Source organism: Coffea arabica, chromosome 2c, assembly GCF_036785885.1.
Source record: "Coffea arabica cultivar ET-39 chromosome 2c, Coffea Arabica ET-39 HiFi, whole genome shotgun sequence".
Classification (NCBI taxonomy): Eukaryota; Viridiplantae; Streptophyta; class Magnoliopsida; order Gentianales; family Rubiaceae; genus Coffea; species Coffea arabica.
Genome location: NC_092312.1, coordinates 5,337,488 through 5,357,809, shown reverse-complemented (window position 1 = coordinate 5,357,809; position 20,322 = coordinate 5,337,488). Strand labels below are relative to the sequence as shown.

The window sequence follows — 20,322 nt, the reverse complement described above, 5'->3', positions numbered from 1 at the left end:
GAAATGTGATTATCTTTGCAAGTAATGGGATTTAATTGGGGTTGTTTATTGGTGACACTCCTCCACTCGATAATGAGGTGGAGGGCCTTATTGCTCGATTGATTGGATTAGACACAATTTTCTTTGATCCAATGGTGGCCGGCCCAGCGGGGCAACCAGCTGTATGCAGGGAGACAAAAAGGAGAAACAACCAACAATGACCTCACAGCTCACCACCAGAGCTGGACCAATAAGAAGTAAAGCGTAAAGGTTGGGGACGTTCCAGGATTGCTGGATATTGCAACCTTACCAGAACCCGACCTTTATCCACAAACAAAGTCCAACGATTGAAAGGTTTCCCAAGCCAGAATCGTTATCTTTTTCTTTTCTTTTCTTTTTTTTCCCTGTGGGAAAAAGTTCGGTTGGTTGGATTTGGTTCCGAGTTCCGACAGTGAGCTTTGCCCTGTCCAATCTACCTTCCCATCTTCACAAGCAAAGCTATCCTCAAATCCCATCCTTAATCGAAAAAACACCTAAGATCCTCAATCCCCAACATCCATAATCAACTCTTCTCCTCTTCTCTTCTTTCACTTTTAGTTAACGTAAATCCAAAATCCTATCGCATGTCTAAACAGACCTACAGAGTGTGCTTTTGCTGCCGGCGAAGGTTCAGGCTGGCTTCTGCAGAGGCCCCGGCTGAAATCAAGTCCTTATTCGACAGCTACTCCGAAAACGGGACCATAAGCGTTGATAACCTCCATCGTTTCTTGGTTGAAGTTCAAAAGCAAGAGAATGCCACGGTGGAGGATGCTGAAGCCATCCTAAATAGCCTTCATGAGCCTAAACACCTCAACATTTTCCATCGCAGCGGTCTTAATCTTGAGCAATTTTTCAAGTATCTTTTTGGAGATATTAATCCTCCTATTGATCCTCGTCGCAGGGTATTTCCATTTCTTCTCCATTATATCAATTTCTAATCATCAGAGTTGAATTTTTTTTTAAAAAAAAAATGATTATGAGGTGGGTTTTTTGTTTCAAACAAAACAGGTTCATCATGATATGCATGATCCATTGTCTCATTACTATATATATACCGGGCATAATTCTTATTTGACTGGGAATCAGCTAAGTAGTGACTGCAGCGATGTCCCTATAATAAAAGCACTCCAGAATGGTGTGAGAGTAATCGAATTGGATATATGGCCTAATTCCACAAAAGATGATGTTGATGTCCTGCATGGAAGGTACTGATCTTCATCGAAGAAATTAACTTATTTTGTGTATGGATTCTTTTTGAGTCGGACTTTAATTGGTTCCAAGTTGGAAATGAAGTTGTAATTAGCCAAGATATCTACTTTCTTATACAGGACGCTGACAACTCCTGTGCAACTCATCAAATGCTTGAGGTCTATTAAAGAGCATGCATTCTCTGCATCCGAGTATCCTGTTGTTATCACACTTGAAGACCATCTTCCTCAGCATCTTCAAGCTAAAGTAGCTGAGGTGTGTAAAATTGCACTTTGGACAGAGAGTAACTAGTACTTTCATTGCTCTACTGCTAACATTTGCAATGTCTAAAAAATCTTAGATGATTAATGAAACATTTGGAGATACGCTGTTCGTACCTGGATCAGACGGTCTAAAAGAGTTTCCCTCGCCAGAAGCCTTGAAAAGAAAGGTTATGATATCAACTAAACCACCTAAGGAGTACTTAGAGGCAAAAGACCTTAGTGGAGAACAGAATGAAGTGAAGGAAGGAAAACAATCCGCTGAAGCAGGACCTTGGGGAAGAGAAATCTCAATTAATAAATCTAGGACCAATGATGAGGTCTGACTGAACATTCCAATTACTTAACTGATAATCACAATTTGAGTTACAGCTTCGTGCGTTGTTTTCAATTTAAACTTTTCTACATAAGCTGTTTGTTGCAGGATGATCTCAATGAAGAGGAAGCTCATGAGGACGATGACGATGATGAAGTAGATCGCAAGTCTCAGCAAATTGCAGTCCCAGAATATAAACGTTTGATTGCAATCCATGCTGGAAAGGGAAAGGGTGGACTGGATGATTGGCTGAGGCTCGATCCTAACAAAGTGAGACGCCTTAGTTTAAGTGAGCTAGAACTTGAGAAGGCTGCTGTAACTCATGCAAAAGAAATTATAAGGTACTATGTTGATCATGTTACTTTGTCTACAACATACAACCAGTGCATACTTCGTGCAGTAGCTTTTGCTTGACTTCTCTAGGGGTTTCCCTGCATTGTAAATGGTATAAAAGTAATCCTGAGAGATGTCATCCTGATTACTATAGATCGTCATAGTTAGAACAATTGTTCTTGCTGGATACTCAGATACACATGTATTCAGCTTATTTTGCCTTCATTAATGGGGTTTTATAGTCATGGTATGTAGTTCGATCATCTAGGCCCTGTAAAATGTACTGTTTCATCCTTGAATCTTGCTGCATTGATGCTCCAATCGACAACATAATCCATAATACCTCTCTTTAGGCTTCAATTCTTGACCTTGCGCTTGAATTAAGTAATCATTTCCAATTAATAAGCTGTCCAGGCTTTTCTATATTCCTCTTTCAGTTTTACTCAGAGGAACTTGTTGAGAGTATACCCAAAGGGAATACGTTTTGACTCATCTAATTACAATCCCCTCATTGGATGGATGCATGGGGCACAGATGGTCGCACTAAACATGCAGGTTATCATTTTATCTTGATTGTCATATTGTTCTTCGATGTTGGCATATTACAATGTAAATTTATTGGCACCTTTCATTTTAATTTATAGTAATTAGGCCAAAGTCTATTTCAAGGAAATTTTCAGTGACAATTTTCTTCAACAGGGTTATGGAAGATCACTCTGGGTGATGCGTGGAATGTTCAGGGCCAATGGTGGCTGTGGATATGTTAGAAAACCAGATATCTTATTGAAGACTGGTAATGAGATTTTTGACCCTAAAGCCAAATTACCAGTTAAAACTACACTGAAGGTGAGATGAGTTTTACATCAGTATAAGCTGTCTGACAAATTTTCAAGAAAAATAAAATAAATTTTCTAATCTGTAATGTAATTGCATAAATAGGCAAATATCTTCTCGTGTTCCCAAAATATACTCCCTCCCTTTTTTTATAACTGACGTTTAAGGTTTTGCACACCAATTAAGAAAAGTTTTTCATTGCTTAAATCTGTACACTACTTTCCTTTTGTACCCTCATTAATTGTCCAATTACTAGGGTTGTTACAAAGAGAGAAGCAATAATTACTAGGAGTAGTAATTAAGAACCCTGTATTGAAAAAGAGAGATAAAAGGGTAAAATTGTGAAAAAATAATTAATATTGTATGGGGATAATAAAACGATAGATAAAAGTACACTAGAGCAAATTTCTTAAACGTCAATTATAAAAAAAGAAAGGGAGTCGTAATGTTCCTATCAGAGTGTTCTTGTGCATGAATTCCCATTGAAACTGTAACCTGACTAAACTTATTGATTCGCATTCAACCCTGATCCCTTGCTATTGGGCAGGTGACAGTATTCATGGGTGAGGGATGGTATTATGATTTCCGTCATACACACTTTGACACTTACTCCCCTCCTGATTTCTACGCAAGGGTAAGTAAGGACTGAGTATATATCTCCATGTTCTGGTAAACTTAGTTCATTGCCAACTTTTAACTGTTTCAACAACTGTTGTTTGATTAAAAAGGCATTTAGGTTTCAGCTCTCAGCTGAACAGTTGTGTTGTAGCAATAGCCTTCTTCTTTGTAGTCTTTTTTTTAGTAGTAGTAGCTATTGATTAGTTAATTTCTTCACTAGATTTTTAATGCAAAAGATATTTATATTGCCATATTTCTTGAGCACAAGGCCTAAGAGTATAGTAGATTGTTCAAAGAGAAGAAAAATGGTAAAGGTGCTCAAGAGCATACGAGAATAATGAGAACTATTTGCTTTATTTGTGAACAACCTTCTGTTACATATTTACTCTTGTGGATTGCGTTATTGATGTCTGAGTAGGTTGAAATATATCTCCATGCAGGTAGGGATTGCTGGAGTTCCTGCTGATACTCTGATGAAGAAAACAAGGACGCTGGAGGACAATTGGATACCTAATTGGAATGAACACTTTGAATTCCCACTAACAGTTCCTGAATTGGCTCTGCTTCGGATTGAAGTTCATGAGTATGATATGTCTGATAAGGATGACTTTGGAGGACAAACATGCTTGCCTGCTTCAGAACTAAGAGAAGGCATCCGAGCTGTTCCTCTTCATAATCAAAAAGGGGAGCCATACAGGTCGGTAAAGCTTCTGATGCGATTTCAGTTCATCTGATGCAATGGCAAGTCTCTGGCTTTTGCTCCTCAGTCCTCGCCTCCTTGGTATATACCCATCTGTGTAAATTATAAGATCTTTTCCCTATTCCATTGGTTTTGTGCAATGCAATAAAAGATTGTGTAAACAATGCCTGGTTATGTGTATCTGTATATTGTCAAAGCCCAGAACCAAAGCCAACAATATATAGCAGTCTTGCTCGTTCCATCATTTCTTCTACGCTCTTCCTATGGTGCAGATGTCAAATTGTAAATAGTACGCAGACTTTGCTTAAATTGATCAGTTGATAATGCAAAACAGTTTTATGTGTTGCCTTGCTTCGCCCTACAGCTTTTATGGATTCTTATTTACTTTTTCTGTTGTCAAATGAATTAAAATCCATCATAAATCGGTTGGGATATTTACTCATTCTGGAGAAGAAACACTTTAAAAACTCATGCTTTAGTGGTTTTCTACTTTGGATTTACAAAAGCTTGTAGAACAGGCTTTCTAAGAAGGTCCTTGAAGCTGTAACGTAACACTGCAAGGCCACTAAGTCGATCATGGTTCTGAACAGCAAAATCCTTTCTGGGATTCGCTTTATCACCAGGTTCCTAACCTTTATCGCCTGGTATCTTACCAGGTCTGTCTAGCGTCTAGCCGTCTGGTCTTAAAGAGGAAAAGCAAGATGGGAGAAAAGAAATATGCCAACCAACGAACCAAGTGTTCGCTATATAATGCACTAAAACTACTTGTACCATAACCTGACGGGAATTCATCAAAGTGGAGGAGGGGTCTGTTTCCTCGTTTTCTAATGGACAGTTTCAGTTATATTTAAGCTTTCCATTTATCACCCAAAAGCAACATTGAAGGGATTTTGTCGAGACCAAAATAAAATAAAAAAGAAGAAGAAGGAGAAGAAGAAGAAGAGCCAAGTTACAGTATAGAAATTGCCCCGCTATAATATGCAGAAGAAGTTAGCACCAGGAAAAGAGGGAACGAAATGCAGGGTGACGCGCGTCACAAATTGGCCATTGCAGGGAAATGTGCCGCGCGGAAGTGACGGTTAGAAAACTCCGCGCCCCAATTTCAACAAGCAAACAGGCAAATTTCATCCCAAACCCTCATTTCCGCAGGAAGTCCCGTAATGGCGACCTCCAACACCACCCTCCTACCGCCACTTTCTCCACCGTCCTCCGACTCAGATTCCGACTCCGGCACCAGTTCCCGCCAGCACCAACACACTGACCTCTCCTCCACCATCTTCAAATCCTACCTCGAACTCACCGGTCACCAATCCTCCCCTCAACATCAAGACCTGATAAAGATCCAATCGTTCCTTACTTCCTCTCGCTCTGGGGCTCTCTCATGCCTCATATGCCTTGAACGGATCAAACCCACCGATCCCACCTGGTCCTGCTCCTCCCGCTGCTTCGCAGTCTTCCACCTCCTCTGTATCCAATCCTGGGCCCACCAATCCTCAAATCTTGCAGCTGCACGGGCTGCCTCACGCGCCGCCACTCTTAACGATGACACCCTCCGCTGGCATTGCCCCAAATGCCGGATCGAGTATCCCAAATCGCAGACCCCCAAGTATTACTATTGTTTTTGTGGAAAACTCGAAAACCCACCTCATGATCCCTGGATTTTACCTCATTCTTGTGGAGAAATCTGTGGTAGGCCGTTGACATACAATTGTGGGCACGAATGCTTGTTGTTGTGTCACCCAGGGCCCTGCCCCTCGTGCCCGAAATTGGTTAAAACCAAGTGTTATTGTGGGGCTACAGAGGACGTGAGACGTTGCGGGTTTAAGGATTTTTCTTGTAAAGGCGTTTGTAGAAAGACATTAGCTTGTGGAAGCCATAGGTGTGGTGAAATTTGCCATGATGGTGACTGTCCGATGTGTCGCAAAAAAGGGGTTTATAAGTGCCAATGCGGGAAGGTGGAGCTGGAAAGAGAGTGTTGTGAGAGGATTTTTAGGTGTGAAAATCCATGCCAGAAGTTGCTTGGCTGTGGGAGGCATGTTTGTGAGAGAGGGTGTCATAAAGGTAATTGTGGTGAGTGTCCACTCCAGGGGAAGAGGACTTGTCCTTGTGGAAAGAGAGTGTATGAAGGGATGGCTTGTGATGTTGCTGTGCCTCTCTGTGGAGCAACTTGTGATAAGCTGTTGAGCTGTGGATTCCATAGGTGCCCAGAAAGATGTCATCGCGGGCCTTGCATTGAGACTTGCAGGACAGTTGTAACCAAGTCCTGCAGGTGTGGAAGCGCAAGGAAACAGGTAATTCTTAAAGTGATTGGTAAAATGAGATAAATTCTTTTATCAACGAAGTTGGGATTGAGATTGGTAAATTGATTTTAGAGCAGATTCCTTGTTATCAAGATTTAACATGTGAAAGGAAGTGCCAGAAAGTGCGGGATTGTGGGCGTCATGCTTGCAAGCGTCGCTGTTGTGATGGGGACTGCCCACCTTGTTCTGAGGTTTGTGTAAAGTTTCTGTATTAGTCTGTCTCTTGAAGTTAATTGTCAGCAAATGTGTGACCAGTGGTGTAGCAGATTTGTGACAGGAGGCTTCGATGTAGGAATCACAAATGCCCTGCTCCGTGCCATAGGTATCTTGTGATCCTTTAGATTGTAGTCGTTGCTTGAAATCTCACTTCTTGGTGAATTGTGTGATGTGAAACTTACCATAACTCTGTACTTCGTTTGCTTCCATGTAGAATCCTACTTACATCTGCTGACTGGTTTTTCATTTTATCAAAGATTAAGGAGACATAATATATTTTTTAGCAATTACACATTTTAATTTCTTGTAACATTTAGTATAAAGACTTGTTCACTTGTATATTTTGAGGAATCATTAAAATTGCTTTCTCAAGAGAAGATTGTCCTTTTCTCTTAAAAAGGTTAGGATGTTTGAAGGACCATCATATTATGCAACATTTGGTTGCAAATGATAATTTTGTACTCAACTGAAACAGTTTAATTTGGCTTAGCCTGGAAACGAATATTGAGTACAGTATATTGCACAAAATGCCTTTAAAAGAATTAACGAGTTGTGGATGTTAAGCCTGTAGTTGTGCCACATAATTACTTGTGAATTCCAGAATTATGAAGCTAATCAAATAAATTAGGTCTTCTGTTGGCCCAGACTAATGTTACAAATTATCAATGATTTTTATTTTGCTTCTTTAGAGGTGCCTGTTCTCCTTGTCCACTGATGGTGATGATTTCATGTTCATGTGGGGAAACACATTTTGAGGTGAGCACTTTTTCCCCTCTGCAATTAATATGAAACTTTACAAGCAATGTTTATTGCCGAAAATGTCACAACATATAACAAAGCAGTGCAATCTCTTTTTTGCCTATACGATGTACATTATGTTTCATGTTTGTGGATTGGGAGCGTTCCGGATGTGGTGCTTGCTAAGGCACAAAAATGGGAGAAAAGTTAAAACTTTTTCTTTCTCAAGTAGTAATACTATAATTTTTTGGTTGGGAAACATTTTGAAAGTACAGTATATTGTTGTGAAGCAAGTAGATTTGAATATGAACGTCTTTTACTTGTAACATCTCATTTTGATTAACTTCTGCAATTGATGCAGAATTATGAGCATTACTTGTACTGTTAAATCTGTTGCTTTACATTGATTAACAACTTTCTTTGAATTTCATACTTAGGTTCCATGTGGCACAGAGACCGAGCAAAAGCCTCCTAAATGTCCCAAACGATGTCGTGTAGCTCCATTGTGCACCCACAGGTTAATTTGCAAGGTTTGTAATTATTCACTGTACTGATATTTGATATGGAACCATTGTAGAAACTTCCTTTCCATTTATCTTGTGTATTTTGTTCATTTCTTCTGAAGTCAAAGCTTTTGTACTACTTTTGTGAAATTGTTGAGTGTGTGTGTGTGTTACTAGGTTATTATCTTCGGCCTAGTTTTGATTTCTAATCCTTTCGACATTTATTCAGCCACACAAGTGTCATTATGGAGCTTGCCCTCCTTGTCGTCTGATCTGTGATGAAGAATACTCATGTGGGCACAAGTGCAAATTAAGGTTTCAATTCTACTGAAGTTTGTTATACCTCTTTTTCTAGTCACACTTTTCTCAAACTACAATGCATTATTGATGGTAGTGCTTTTTAAAGGTGCCATGGCCCTAGACCTCCTGCCCTTCCAGAGTTTACATTGAAACCAAAGAAAAAGAAGTCAAGTCATGAGGCTGAACATATTCCTGGTACATTGTGCCCTCCTTGTCCTGAACTGGTGTGGAGATCATGTGTTGGCAATCACATAGGAGCAGAGAGGATGGTTCGCACAGAACTTATATATACTTGAATTTTTTATTTTCTATCTCCTTCAAGTGTGTGTGTGCGCGTGTTTGTGGATGGGAAGGAGAAGTGGGGCATTCCTTGTTCTTACCTCTTTGTTGTGTCACGTGTCTGCTTTTCTTGAAAAGTCTTGACCATCTTTGTCTTCCACCTTTTAGATGATCTGCTCAAATCCAGCAGAGTTTTCATGCGACAACTTATGTGGCACTCTTCTTTCCTGTGGCAACCATTACTGTACAAAGATATGCCATGCCTTGAAGAGCGATTCGAAATCATATAGTTCTGTACTGGCTGAATCATGTGAAGAGTGTAATCTTCCTTGCCAAAAGGTAAGACTTTCAATCGTTGCTCTCAGCTTTTTGATCACCACCAAAACTTAACTAGTTGCTATTGCAACTAACTTTCTACAAGATCCCTCACATTTTGAATATTGCATTTACAGATTCATAATTCAGTATTTTCAAATAATTTTAGTATCAAGTATGTCTATCTTTTACTTGTGAACCGTTCAGGAGAGAAGCCCTCCTTGTCCACATCCTTGCCCTTTGGTGTGTCATCCTGGAGAATGCCCTCCGTGTCATTCACTAATAAAGCGTGCATGCCACTGCGGTGCCATGGTTCATGCTCTTAAGTGCATATATTACAATAGTTTGGACGAAAGGGAGCAAGTGGCTGTTCGTTCATGCGGAGGACCATGTCATAGGTAATATATCTTCCTTTCCTTTATTTTTTCCTCAGGGCATACAGCAGACTGTATCTTCTTTTTTCATATGCTAATAAATGAGTATTGGAGCAGAAAGAACCATGGGTACAGATCCAAGCGCCTTTTTTCTTCTTTTCTGTGTTTCTTTAAGTATATGTAAGTAGGGACATCGGAAAGTTCCAAAAGAACTGGAAAAAAACTGTATAAAGGGCTATATTGACAAGTGATTAATACACTTAATCCATTTAGAAGTGATTGTCCCCTTTAACTTTCTTTTTAACGTACGAACTCTTTGTCCTGATAACTATGCATTGCTATCCAAAATCCCATAAATATGGAAATAATGTAACATTAACACCTAATATTGCTTTGAGAAATTTGGTAGCTTGACCCAAAAGTAATTGACATTTTGAAGAGACCTTATCGAAGTTTAACTTTTACCAGCAGGAACATTATCTTTCATTGTTGTTCATCTTTGTTTCTGGGTTTTTATACTTTATTACCCTTCCCTGCATGAGTTTTTTTTTTTTTTTGTGTTAAAAGAAATTATTTGCCAAAAATGTACAAGTATTTCCTAGGTGAAATTTCTTTAAGGCCTAGTTATAAGAAACAAATGGATAGACTGGTTTAGATAAAGCTTTAGAAGACTATAGTACAATCTTCTGATAGATTGTCCCTAAAAAGAAGAATAACAATTGCATGTAATCTGTAGAAAACAGCAGTAAATCATCGGGGATTGGCTCACATAAGCCAGTTTAGGCGACAAGTAGTAGTTGGTTCCTTCATAGAAATGACTATTTTTCTTCCTACAATTGAGCTTGCTATTCATTAGTGGAGTTATGATGAACTCTTTGAGCATAAAAGATCTGGGGGCAAGAAAAGGAGATGTGAAATAGAAAGTACAGCCTGTAACATAGGCTTTAATTTTATCTCTATTTATAATAGCTCAGTGTGAAAAAAGCATGCCTTTATTTGATTAGTAGATTTAGTACTGTTGTGTTGTGTGAAAATAAAAGGTGAATATATTTTGGACTGAAGGTTTCTTATCTTTGGAAAAACCCTAGTATTATGCTACAATGCAGTCATGTAGTGAGAATTGTTGCTACCACAGTACCACCTGGGATGGTTGTTATGATTTTAGATTTCAATTACTGCTAGTTTTCCAACATTTTAAGTCTCTGTTCTTAGAATGTGTTTGCTTTTAATGTTTAAGGGTGTGGAATATTCTTTAGGCATTATATGCAATTCAATCCTTCTTTAATATCAAATCCTTTTGTTGAGATTTGGGAGAGGTATGCAAATGAAACCTCAAGTTTATGAACTAATTTAGTGATGTTAAAGTTTTGATTTTGGCGCAACAGAAAGCTACCAAACTGTACGCATCTATGTCCAGAGATCTGTCATCGTGGTCAATGTCCATCACCTGACAAGTGCTCCAAAAAGGTAATTTTATGTTACGTGGATGAACAATCATTTTCTCCTACTTTTGGAAATTTCTCCTCATATGTAGCTATGTGTTTTGGATTCTCGTTCTGTAAAATCAAAACAATCTGCAAAATTCAGATTATGATCCTGAAGTTAAATTTGTTTATAGTTGTCTAGTACAGTTTTGTAGTTTAATTTTGCAGCGCACTACTTCATCATTCTACTTTCCATGTGCTTGTGTCCTTACTGCCTTGTGATTTTCCGAATATTTTCACTTTGAGACTCTTTTACCAGTAGTTTGAATTTCACTATTTATCTTCCTTGCATAAGGTTATTGTTCGGTGCGGATGCCAGACCTTGAAGAAGGAGTGGTCGTGCAAAGACGTGCAAGAAGCCTACAGGAATGCTGGGTCTGATCCCAAAGATGTGCCTAAAACTCAATTTGGACTTGGACTTCTCCCTTGTGATCCGGATTGCAGGAGTAAAATGAAGATCACTGATTCTGAGTTACAACTTCGTAAATCTGTAGTGACACAGGCAATTCCTGACTTCCTGTTAAATATGTTGATTTATGTGATAATGTCACATTTGCTATTCTTTTGGCATCAACAAATATGCCAGTCTTTTGGGACTGCTATGTGAAATTCAAGAAGATTAAATTTTTAGAGAAGAATGGGAGATCCTAAAGTTTGATTATGTTATTCTTGTTGACAAGTTGTTCTTTGATGGAGTTTAGACACCTTGTATTGTGTATAGGTTGTTGCCATGATGGAAATGTTGTGATGCATGTGCCTGATGCTTGATATTTAAGTTCTAGTTCTTTTCTTCTGCTTCCACAGAAAAAGGAACCAGATGGTGAGAAACCCGTAGCAAAACGAAGAAGGCGAAGGGAGCGGGTTCAGGAAGACAAGAAAGCTTCCAGACTGCAGGTTTGTCACATCGTGAGAGAAGTAATGAGACATTTTGTGTTTGTTGTTGCTGTAGGTTTACTAAGGGTGATTTCTGTTATTGCTGGGCAGGTTATTAGTGGTGCTACGAGAAAGGTGCTTTTGATTGTCATCATTTTGGTAACGCTGATTGCAGTAGCATACTGTGGATACAATGGCCTTTTGTGGCTGTCAGATTGGATGAATGAAGCTGAACTACAACGGCAAAGAAGAATATACCCTCGAATCTGATTAGCACGTAGTAGTAATACTACTATCAGTTGTCAAGGAGTGTGGTTTTAGGTAAGTATAGAGTGAGAGTGGGTTCAGTCATCAAAGAATTCATTTTTCTGTTTAATGATTTTAATAAAGCTGCACCGTGTAGGACTTACCGAGCATATATTACTAGGCTAGAGGATGTTTCAGAATCTTGGATTTTATCCATTTGTTATTTAGTCACATGAAGAACTTTGTTAACCCCATTGATCGCGTATTGAGTTTGCCAGTTAACAGGAAGATTGATTGTTGTAGGCATGGAAGTAATAGAATACGGCCCCTAGCGGAATGTTACTTGTAAAAGAAGATTGTTGAAAGGTTCTTGGTGGATGTTGAACAAGTCTGGATAACAATAAATAGGGGCGGCAGAAGGGGCGATCAGGAGCAGGAACAGGAACAGGTGTGTGCATATCTTCCGAATAGAGAGAGAGGCGGAGGCGCGCACACACGGCGGTGGCTGGAGTAAAAGCTCTAGCCCCGCGTGGTCTCCACAAAGTAGCCCTGTATAACCCCATGCCCGACCGACATCTCTCATCTTCATCTTCCCCTCCCGAATATATGGAGAGTTTGGCTTAGCGGGGCGTGCATCATTTAATGATTCAATTCTAGTGGACGCACCCCACAGGAACTTACAATCAAAGCGTGTACCACCAACACCAACTAGGCCTCATCCTCCCATGATTCTCCTTATCTTCATCCATTTGTCTGGGTTGCTGCTATAAGGGATGAACGACGAGGCTTGGACGTGCTTCTAGCTTCTGTGGGGGGGGGGGGGGGGGGGGTGGGGGGGGGGGGGGGGGGGGGGGGGGGGGGGGGGGGGGGGGGGGGGGGGTCGATGTTGTTAATTGCCTTCCCTTTTCGTCTTTGCTCTTTCTCGGCTTTGGCAAATCTTAAAAAAGAAATTTGGTTGGGATAAACAGAAATTGGACCGCTTCAGAAATGCAAACGCACAATTTGCTCGGGATAAGCAAGCCAGCCTCACTTTTTTTTTTTTCTTCAACGGCAACAATTTATCCTATTCGTACAAAAGAACTGGTATATACTAATCTGCACTATGAAAAAAAGGGACTCGTATGGAGATTGGGTGTTGCAATCTCTAAATTTTTTAAGAACAAAGAAAATATATGCTTCCTTGTGATGCTGTCCATTTACGTGAGCATGTCCATTTCGCTCGCTCGATCGTATTAGGTGGTACAAACGAGCAATTTGCCTGGGATGAGCAAAGCTAACCCCACCCTGTTCTGTTGGTTACCCCGACCTGTCAATTGTCATACTTCAGTCAATATTCAATACTCTATTTTTGGTATCAATATGAGCGTGCTTTGAAAAAAACAAAAAATTCACCAAGTCAAACAAAAAGTGGACGGGATCATCAGATGACCAAAAATTTTGACCGCGAAGAAAGAGCAGGAGTCGTCGTGTACAGTGTACACGTTACACTGTAGTAATCATTGGTTGGTTGGGGATCTCTGCAGCGCAACAACTTCCCTTTGGCTTCATGCAGCTATTTTAAACGACAATGAAAATGGAAAAATGTTCAATTCAATTACTTGGACAGACCTTTTTTTTAAAAAAATAAATAAATAAAACAAAATTTTAAAAAAAAGGGGTACACTACCAGTGCATTCCTGATTTCAACATTTCAATCCCCCAATCCCTATCATATGGGCGAATTTGGAACCCCAAATCAAATGATGCATTGCCCGAGTTCCAAAATTATTACTACTCACTCAATAAGGCCATCTAGAGGTTCTCTCTCTTTCATGTAACGGTAAGCTTTGACCCAAAGGTGTCTTAGAAGGGAAATTGAGAGGTAGGACTTCTGGGCTTGAGAATGGAGAAATTTTCTTGCCTTCCCTCCTTAATCCTTCCTTATCTGGGTCAAAAAAGTGAACGCACAAATCACTCATCTCAAAAGTTGTCAACCGTAGTAGAGCTTTTACCAGACAGAGGATTGAAGCTTTGAAGATTTCTGTGCAGAAAAAACACAATTATTTTTATCTACAACTTAAAAATCTGGATGACTTTTTTATCTTATGCTAAATCCCAGGTTCTTGCTGCCAAAATATTGCTGTGACGAGGTGAGAGGGTTCGAACTCGGAGTAGACGACTGACTCAGGATTCAGGAAGATGAGTTAGACCAAGTTCTTGGACCAATTGACTCAGAAGCCACGTCACAAGTAAAGAAAAGTCAAAAAAGTTGTTTAATTAATAATTATGGGGTGTTCACGAATTCAAGACACGGGCAGGGCAAATGAAGATGTTCAGTCTTTCTTTGACAAAATCCACAATCGTATTCATATCACGAGCTCCAATTTTACATTGGGAATGTGGTACGACGTTCTATCTTGTGTCTGGCGTGAAAATGATAGTAGCTATCACTGCAGATAATTTATCAGCAGTGTAGATTCTTACGTTGGATTTGTAACACAAATTTCTCTCGCTTCTTCGGATCCTCCCATAAAGAACCTCGGCGCACTCCACCGTAACTGTGAAGATTGATTGTTCTTCCCCTTCTCACGACTCACTAGCACGGGTTCAATAGAATCACATCCTCCTCACGTGCATCGTTGAGATCTACGCCCCGCAATAAAAATGAAGGATTTCTTCTTCTTCTTCTTCTTTTAAAAAAAAAAAAAAAAAAATGTTTGTAAAGAGCTGCAAGCAAATTGGAAGCAAGGAATTAGTGCATGGGGAGGCCTGGTCTGCGGCCGCCCATTTACAAATCCACCTCTCAACCGCCAACCATTCATTGTCCCGACTTTTAATACCAAGAATGTTTGCACCGGAGTAATTTGGTGAACGTTAGTTACTTCTATCATTTTCAAGAATTGGTTTTGCTATGAATTACTCCCTCCGTCCCGTTTTGTTAGTGTTGATTTTTTTTTTGCACACAGATTAAGAAAGTGTAATTAATTTAGTTGGAAACATAAATTTAGATTAATAATTTCCTAAAATACCCTTATGCTAATCACGAAGAGTGCCAATTAATATCAGTTACAGCTAATGGGTTAGTATTAGAAAAGCTCAATGTATTCAATGTAGTGGGTTAGTATTTAATAACAATGTATTAATAACAAGATATTTAATAAGGGTATTTTAGACAATTTGAAAGATTACTACATTTCTTAATGGGAAAGTGGACTACAATTTAGGACAGACGAAAAAGGAAAACAAGACTATCAAAGTGGGACGGAGGGAGTAACTTTTAGATGTATGTATGCGACGTCGTGTATAATTTAAATTTTCAATTTGAATTATGTCATGTAACCTGATTTAAATTTATCAATATTAAAAAATTATACACTAACGATTTATAAAAAAAAAAATTATCCATAACAAATTGCTAAATGAATGACAAACGTGCTAATACGGACATCATGTACTAGCTATTAGTGTAAACTAACAATTCATAAAAAGAAAGGTATCCAATAAATTACCAAATGAACATTAGACAGTACTAATACAGACGTCATGTACTAGTTATTTTCATGTCCGACTTTTTTTTATTATTATTTAAATGAAAAGCTTTGAATTCGAAATGTCTCATTTATAATCTCTTTTTATCGTATCACTTAATCCATCCCTCCGTGCACTGCACTGGTTATCTTGAAATCTTGGTGCATATAAAAATTAAAATTAAAATATCTCGAACATTTGGAAGTTCTACTAAAAAACTTAGGAGGACCGAGTAAACATGTTTTGCAGGCGGCGGCGCCAGAGCAGCAACACAGCCAGCAAGAGTTCACATTTCCTGGGAGACAGTCGATAGAAACTCAACGTGCAGTGCAGGAGGAAGAGGAGGACAAAACAACTCAGGGTGGGTCCGCCTTGGGAGGAGGATACAGGAGAGCCCGCCCTACAGGTGTCATCATCTGGAGCGACTACTTGATTTTAATTGACCGCTTTTAATGGAATTTTCAAAGTCAATTCTCAGTAGGAAGTAAATTAGCCCAACGTGCAAGTTTTAAATGCCCCGCTGGACCACTTTTGTTACGGTTTTAGACTTCTTTTGTTTTATATATATATATACATATCATCCCATGTTCTAATATACTAATATTTATTTAAGGACATTTGTGAAACCATAAAAACCTTGGATAAAAAGCCCCCTCTAAGGCTGACCAAGTCCAAATTACCCAAAAAAAAAAAAAAAAAAGCCCATACATGAGCATTTAGCTAGACAGAAAAGAAATTGAGGATATACAGTAGTGTAGCTGTTCCATGAAAATAAATTATAAATCATGGTGCTGTTTCTATTTGCTCGTCAGCGTTCATAAAATTCTAGGCTACGTCCCATGTTAGAACAAATATCCTACTCTTTACACTCCAAAACAAAGAATCCCCACATCAATTGCTTACTAATGACCGGGGGGAAAAAAAGAAAAGAATAAATAGAAAAAACTGAAAATTTTGCGACCTGGAGTTGTTTTTGAGTTCAATCTGAAACAATGGATATTGGACCACTTGATATGCTGCCATGACTATCGTCGCACAGAGCCAATGCTCGTTCCAAATTAGCAACGATATCGGTCATGGTCGGCCTATCTTTGCCTTCCAAATTCACACAATGCATTGCGGTGTACGCCACCAGCTCCACCGCCTCCGCTTCGTTGAGCTCCGGTGGCCCGACCCTCGGGTCCACAATCTTGGTCAATTCCCCGGCCATAATTGCCGGTACTGCATAATCCACCACGCTCATTGGTGCACCATCGTTTTCGCCTGCTTTAAAAATAGCCCTCTTCCCCGTCAAGAGTTCTAATAATACCACCCCAAGACCATACACATCACTCTTTGCTGTCAATACATTTAGACCGAAGTACTCTGGATCAATGTAGCCTACTGTGCCAGCTGCCTTGGTCGGCCTAAAATGTTGCTCCGACTCTGGACCCATTAGTGATAATCCGAAATCAGAGACTCTGGCGGTCCAATTTGCATCGATCAATATGTTGGATGACTTGATATCTCTGTGAATTATGGGTGGAACTGCGTAGTTGTGAAGGTACTCGATGCCCCGAGCAGCGTCCAGTGAAATCTTTATCCTCATTTTCCAAGAATTCACCACGCTGCTGCTCTTCTCCACATTGTCCCTGTCGTGCAAATGATCATAAAGCGCGCCATTTTTCATGTACTCGTAAACCAAAAGCCTTTCATCCCTCTCCTCGCAAAACCCCACGAGCCTAACCAAATGCTTGTGATGAAGCCGCGACAGGAATGCTAATTCTGATTCAAATGCGCTCTCTTTCTCTTGGAATTTCTTCGTTCTTGGACCTGTCTCGCTCCGTTTAATCGCAACCTCGCGCCCATCCAGTAATTTGCCTTTGTAAACAACCCCAAAGCTCCCAGCACCAATCTTGTTCTCCATGGAGAAATTGTTGGTGGCCGCAGCAAGGTCTTGAAACAAAAACTCCTCTGCCCTGTCCGCATGTTTTGACGATGTTCCGCTCCTCTGTCGCCTCATCAGGCGTGATCCTTGCCGCCTAAGAGTGGATGATCTTGAGGGTGGACTACTGTTTGATTGCTGCGGAGCACCAGCAGCACTAATAGTAGGTTGCACTGAATTATGAATTTTCTTTTTCCCAAAACAAACACCAGTCCACCAGCAATAAACTACGGTACAAATCCCAGCAAAACACCCAACTGATCCAACGATGGCAAAGGCCAATAAACCCCTCCTCAGCGCTTTAGAGGGCGAGGACGGTGACGGACCAATTGAAGGCGGAGGCGGCGATGGTGATGGACCTAACGGTTGTGGCTGTGGCGCTAAATTTTTAATATCACAAGGCCCACAAATATTACCATTACCAGAGCAGAGTGTTTGAGATTGAGGATATATACCACATCTACAAATGCTACGAACACATGGCCCCGGAAGAGTCCTCTGCAATGGAAGCCCGACGCCTGCAGGATTCAAGTTATTAGGCCATCCGGGCCCCCAACAAATCACTGAAAAATTACTCGTAACTAATCCACAAGTAAAATCCAACCCCGCTACAATTGACTCAAATGAGGTATCTTCCGTAACACTGCTAGAAAATTCTCCACCTCCTCCCCAACAAACAACTGTGTGGTTTAGTGACCTAATAGCACAGGTATGATTTGCACCAAGAGCTAAGGCATTGTACTCGTACCCGAAATTAGCGGGCACATTTAACTGACCACTGTCGTTATTCCCTCTGCAAATAACCACTCCACCTGTATTCATCCCGCAAGCATGCTGTCCACCTGCAAATATGTTCTTCATCGACATATTTGCAAACTGTGTTTCTATCTTTGAAGCTAGAATAGCCGTGTTTGTATTACTACCCCAACAAGCAACCCTACTATTATTCCCCACAACTCCACAAGAAAAGCCCAGCCCAGATGAAATTGAACGGAAACTCGACGTCCCATTTGGCGAACTTGCTGAATAAGACTCCCCGCGCCAACAACTGACGTTAGTAGTACCGTTTGTTAAGGCGCAAATTTGAGTATCCCCAATTGTAACGCTTGTTAACAAGGTTGAAGACCCGAGGTAGAGTCTTTTGGGGGTGAAGTTAGGAACATTCCAGCACAGGAGGCTGTATCCGCCGGAGCGGACAGCGCAGACGGTGTCAAGACCGCCAGCGATGGAGTCGAAAGAAACGGTGGGGGCGTAGATGGATAGGAAAACCTGGCCGTCCCTCCAGCATTGAATTTGCTGGGTGGGTTGGTCGGCGAGTAAGGTACAGATGGTGGTGGCCGAGCCATAGCTGACGGCCACCGTGGTGGCGGAGCCTCCGAGTGCATAGGCTGAGGGAGGTGGGTTGGTGACGGTGAATATAAGGCTGGTAGTTATGATGATGGCGGTGGCGATGGTGGCGGCGGAAGGTGGGGGACTCATCTAAAGGGTGGTTAAGGCCCTCCAGTCCCACCTCATTTTTTTTTTTTTTGGCAGAGAGAGAGAGAGAGAGAGGGGATGGGACTTGGTGGGAGGCCTAGAGAGAGAGGCCGGAATTGCAAAAGCTTAGACAATTGTTGCTACACTACTCTGTTTTTTAGACTGGAAGGGGCTCTTTGTTCAACTGCATAAAATTCTGAGGGGGAAAATGTTAAGCTGTGTTTCATGTTGTACGAGAACTGCATTGTTATTCGGACACGTGTGCATGTGGGTCCACATTGCTGAAACTCATGTGCGATACGAGAGACAAGTTAGGGGCTTCCACGTAGGCATGTGCGTTCTTCGCAACGGTTTTAGTAAATGGATTTGAGGTAATTATGATTGGTATTAGATGTTATTGGTGTGGTATATTTGACGTGCGTTTACAAAAGTATTTGTATTTATGTAGTATGAAGTTAATGTACACAAAAAAAAAATTTTTAGAAAAATAATCTTGTATGAAACTTGTAAAAAAAAAAGTATTTATTAGTGTTGCAAAAAAATGACTTATAAGAAACTTGTATGAAGCTGGAAAATGAACTTATGTTATTCATTCATCAACTTACTATCTATAGTGATTACATCAAATAAATTAACAAAACATCTAACTAATAATTATCCTATAAAATCTCAACAAAACATAATTTTCTACTAGCAAATCTTAACTAAAATATTTTGTTAGAAAACCAATATGATCTTTGAAAAACATATATCCTGATAACAAGATGTATTCTTCTACTAACTAAATTATTCTAATATCAAAAACAATCTAAAAAAATTTGTAGAGAAATTGGCATATCTCAACACGTATGATGTAAAAAAATACAATAGCCTTGCAGTCATACGAAATTCCCAAGTGTAAAAAATACAATCAAAAAAAATATTTCCAATTGTAACTACCTTGTAAATACTATTCCGGCTTAGGTGGCGGTCACTGGTCAGTGTTACAGGCCCGCGTTGTTTATCTTTTCACTTTATGGTGTGTTGCATTGTAACTTCGCAGAAATCAAAGTAAAATATTGACCAATTTTAGGGTGTGTCGTTAATTGGGGGGTTTTCAATGATTTAATACGGGCTTAAGTTAGAACATAAATGATGGGCTGTTATACTTACTAAAGTTGAAATTCAAATGTAAGGAACTAAGCGGTCAAATTCAAATAACACGAGTTTCTTTGCATGGTCTCAGCCCTGATGTAACATGAGCTTCATGCCTAAAAATTAAAAGTGAATATAGATAGCCTCAGCTTTGTGGCTGCTAAAAGAAACAAGCTTAAATTTGGTGCATCTTTTACAAAATATATCTTTGACTGTTGAATGTAATCCGAATTTGAATTTGAAACTCAAATGTTACATATATGTCGTATATCCAATCGTGATAGTATATATATTGTTAGTGTATACGAGATTTACTCAAAATGGGTCAATCTTCTATACACTGACAGTGTACACATTTTCACCGT

At 39.9% G+C, this 20,322-nt stretch overlaps 3 protein-coding genes across 7 annotated transcripts; 2 read left to right on the top strand and 1 right to left on the bottom strand.

Moving 5' to 3' along the window:
- Nucleotides 1-307: 307 nt before the first annotated feature.
- On the top strand, nt 308-4,633 carry LOC113730360 (phosphoinositide phospholipase C 2). 3 transcript variants are annotated; one of them, XM_072073820.1, is made up of 9 exons: nt 312-920; nt 1,105-1,223; nt 1,347-1,482; nt 1,568-1,807; nt 1,912-2,144; nt 2,574-2,691; nt 2,836-2,982; nt 3,518-3,604; nt 4,029-4,633. In XM_072073820.1, the coding sequence occupies exons 1-9, from the start codon at nt 603-605 to the stop codon at nt 4,320-4,322; spliced, it is 1,692 nt and encodes a 563-aa protein (XP_071929921.1). In that variant the 5' UTR covers nt 312-602; the 3' UTR covers nt 4,323-4,633. The 3 variants fall into 3 exon arrangements, with proteins under 3 accessions (XP_071929922.1, XP_071929921.1, XP_027110795.2); XM_027254994.2 differs by having other exon boundaries at nt 313-920; nt 1,027-1,223; XM_072073821.1 differs by lacking the exon at nt 3,518-3,604 and having other exon boundaries at nt 308-920; nt 1,027-1,223.
- Nucleotides 4,634-4,890: 257 nt separating this feature from the next.
- LOC113730358 (NF-X1-type zinc finger protein NFXL2) lies at nt 4,891-12,762 on the top strand. Of its 3 annotated transcripts, XR_003458323.2 has the most exons (14): nt 4,896-6,579; nt 6,666-6,779; nt 6,855-6,910; nt 7,494-7,560; nt 7,980-8,072; nt 8,275-8,360; nt 8,452-8,614; nt 8,793-8,963; nt 9,147-9,337; nt 10,699-10,780; nt 11,093-11,299; nt 11,602-11,691; nt 11,782-11,991; nt 12,220-12,762. XR_003458323.2 is itself a non-coding variant. In XM_027254993.2 (13 exons), exons 1-13 carry the CDS (start codon nt 5,449-5,451, stop codon nt 11,938-11,940), a joined length of 2,610 nt encoding a protein of 869 aa, XP_027110794.1. In that variant the 5' UTR covers nt 4,897-5,448; the 3' UTR covers nt 11,941-12,170. The 3 variants fall into 3 exon arrangements, 2 of the variants coding, with proteins under 2 accessions (XP_071929919.1, XP_027110794.1); XM_027254993.2 differs by lacking the exon at nt 12,220-12,762 and having other exon boundaries at nt 4,897-6,579; nt 11,782-12,170; XM_072073818.1 differs by lacking the exons at nt 11,602-11,691; nt 11,782-11,991; nt 12,220-12,762 and having other exon boundaries at nt 4,891-6,579; nt 10,679-10,780.
- A 3,406-nt stretch (nt 12,763-16,168) lies between these two features.
- Nucleotides 16,169-19,002, bottom strand: LOC113725384 (putative serine/threonine-protein kinase-like protein CCR3). The gene has a single exon (XM_027248529.2). The coding sequence runs from the start codon at nt 18,824-18,826 to the stop codon at nt 16,403-16,405; it is 2,424 nt and encodes an 807-aa protein (XP_027104330.1). The 5' UTR covers nt 18,827-19,002; the 3' UTR covers nt 16,169-16,402.
- Between the last annotated feature and the right edge of the window lie 1,320 nt (nt 19,003-20,322).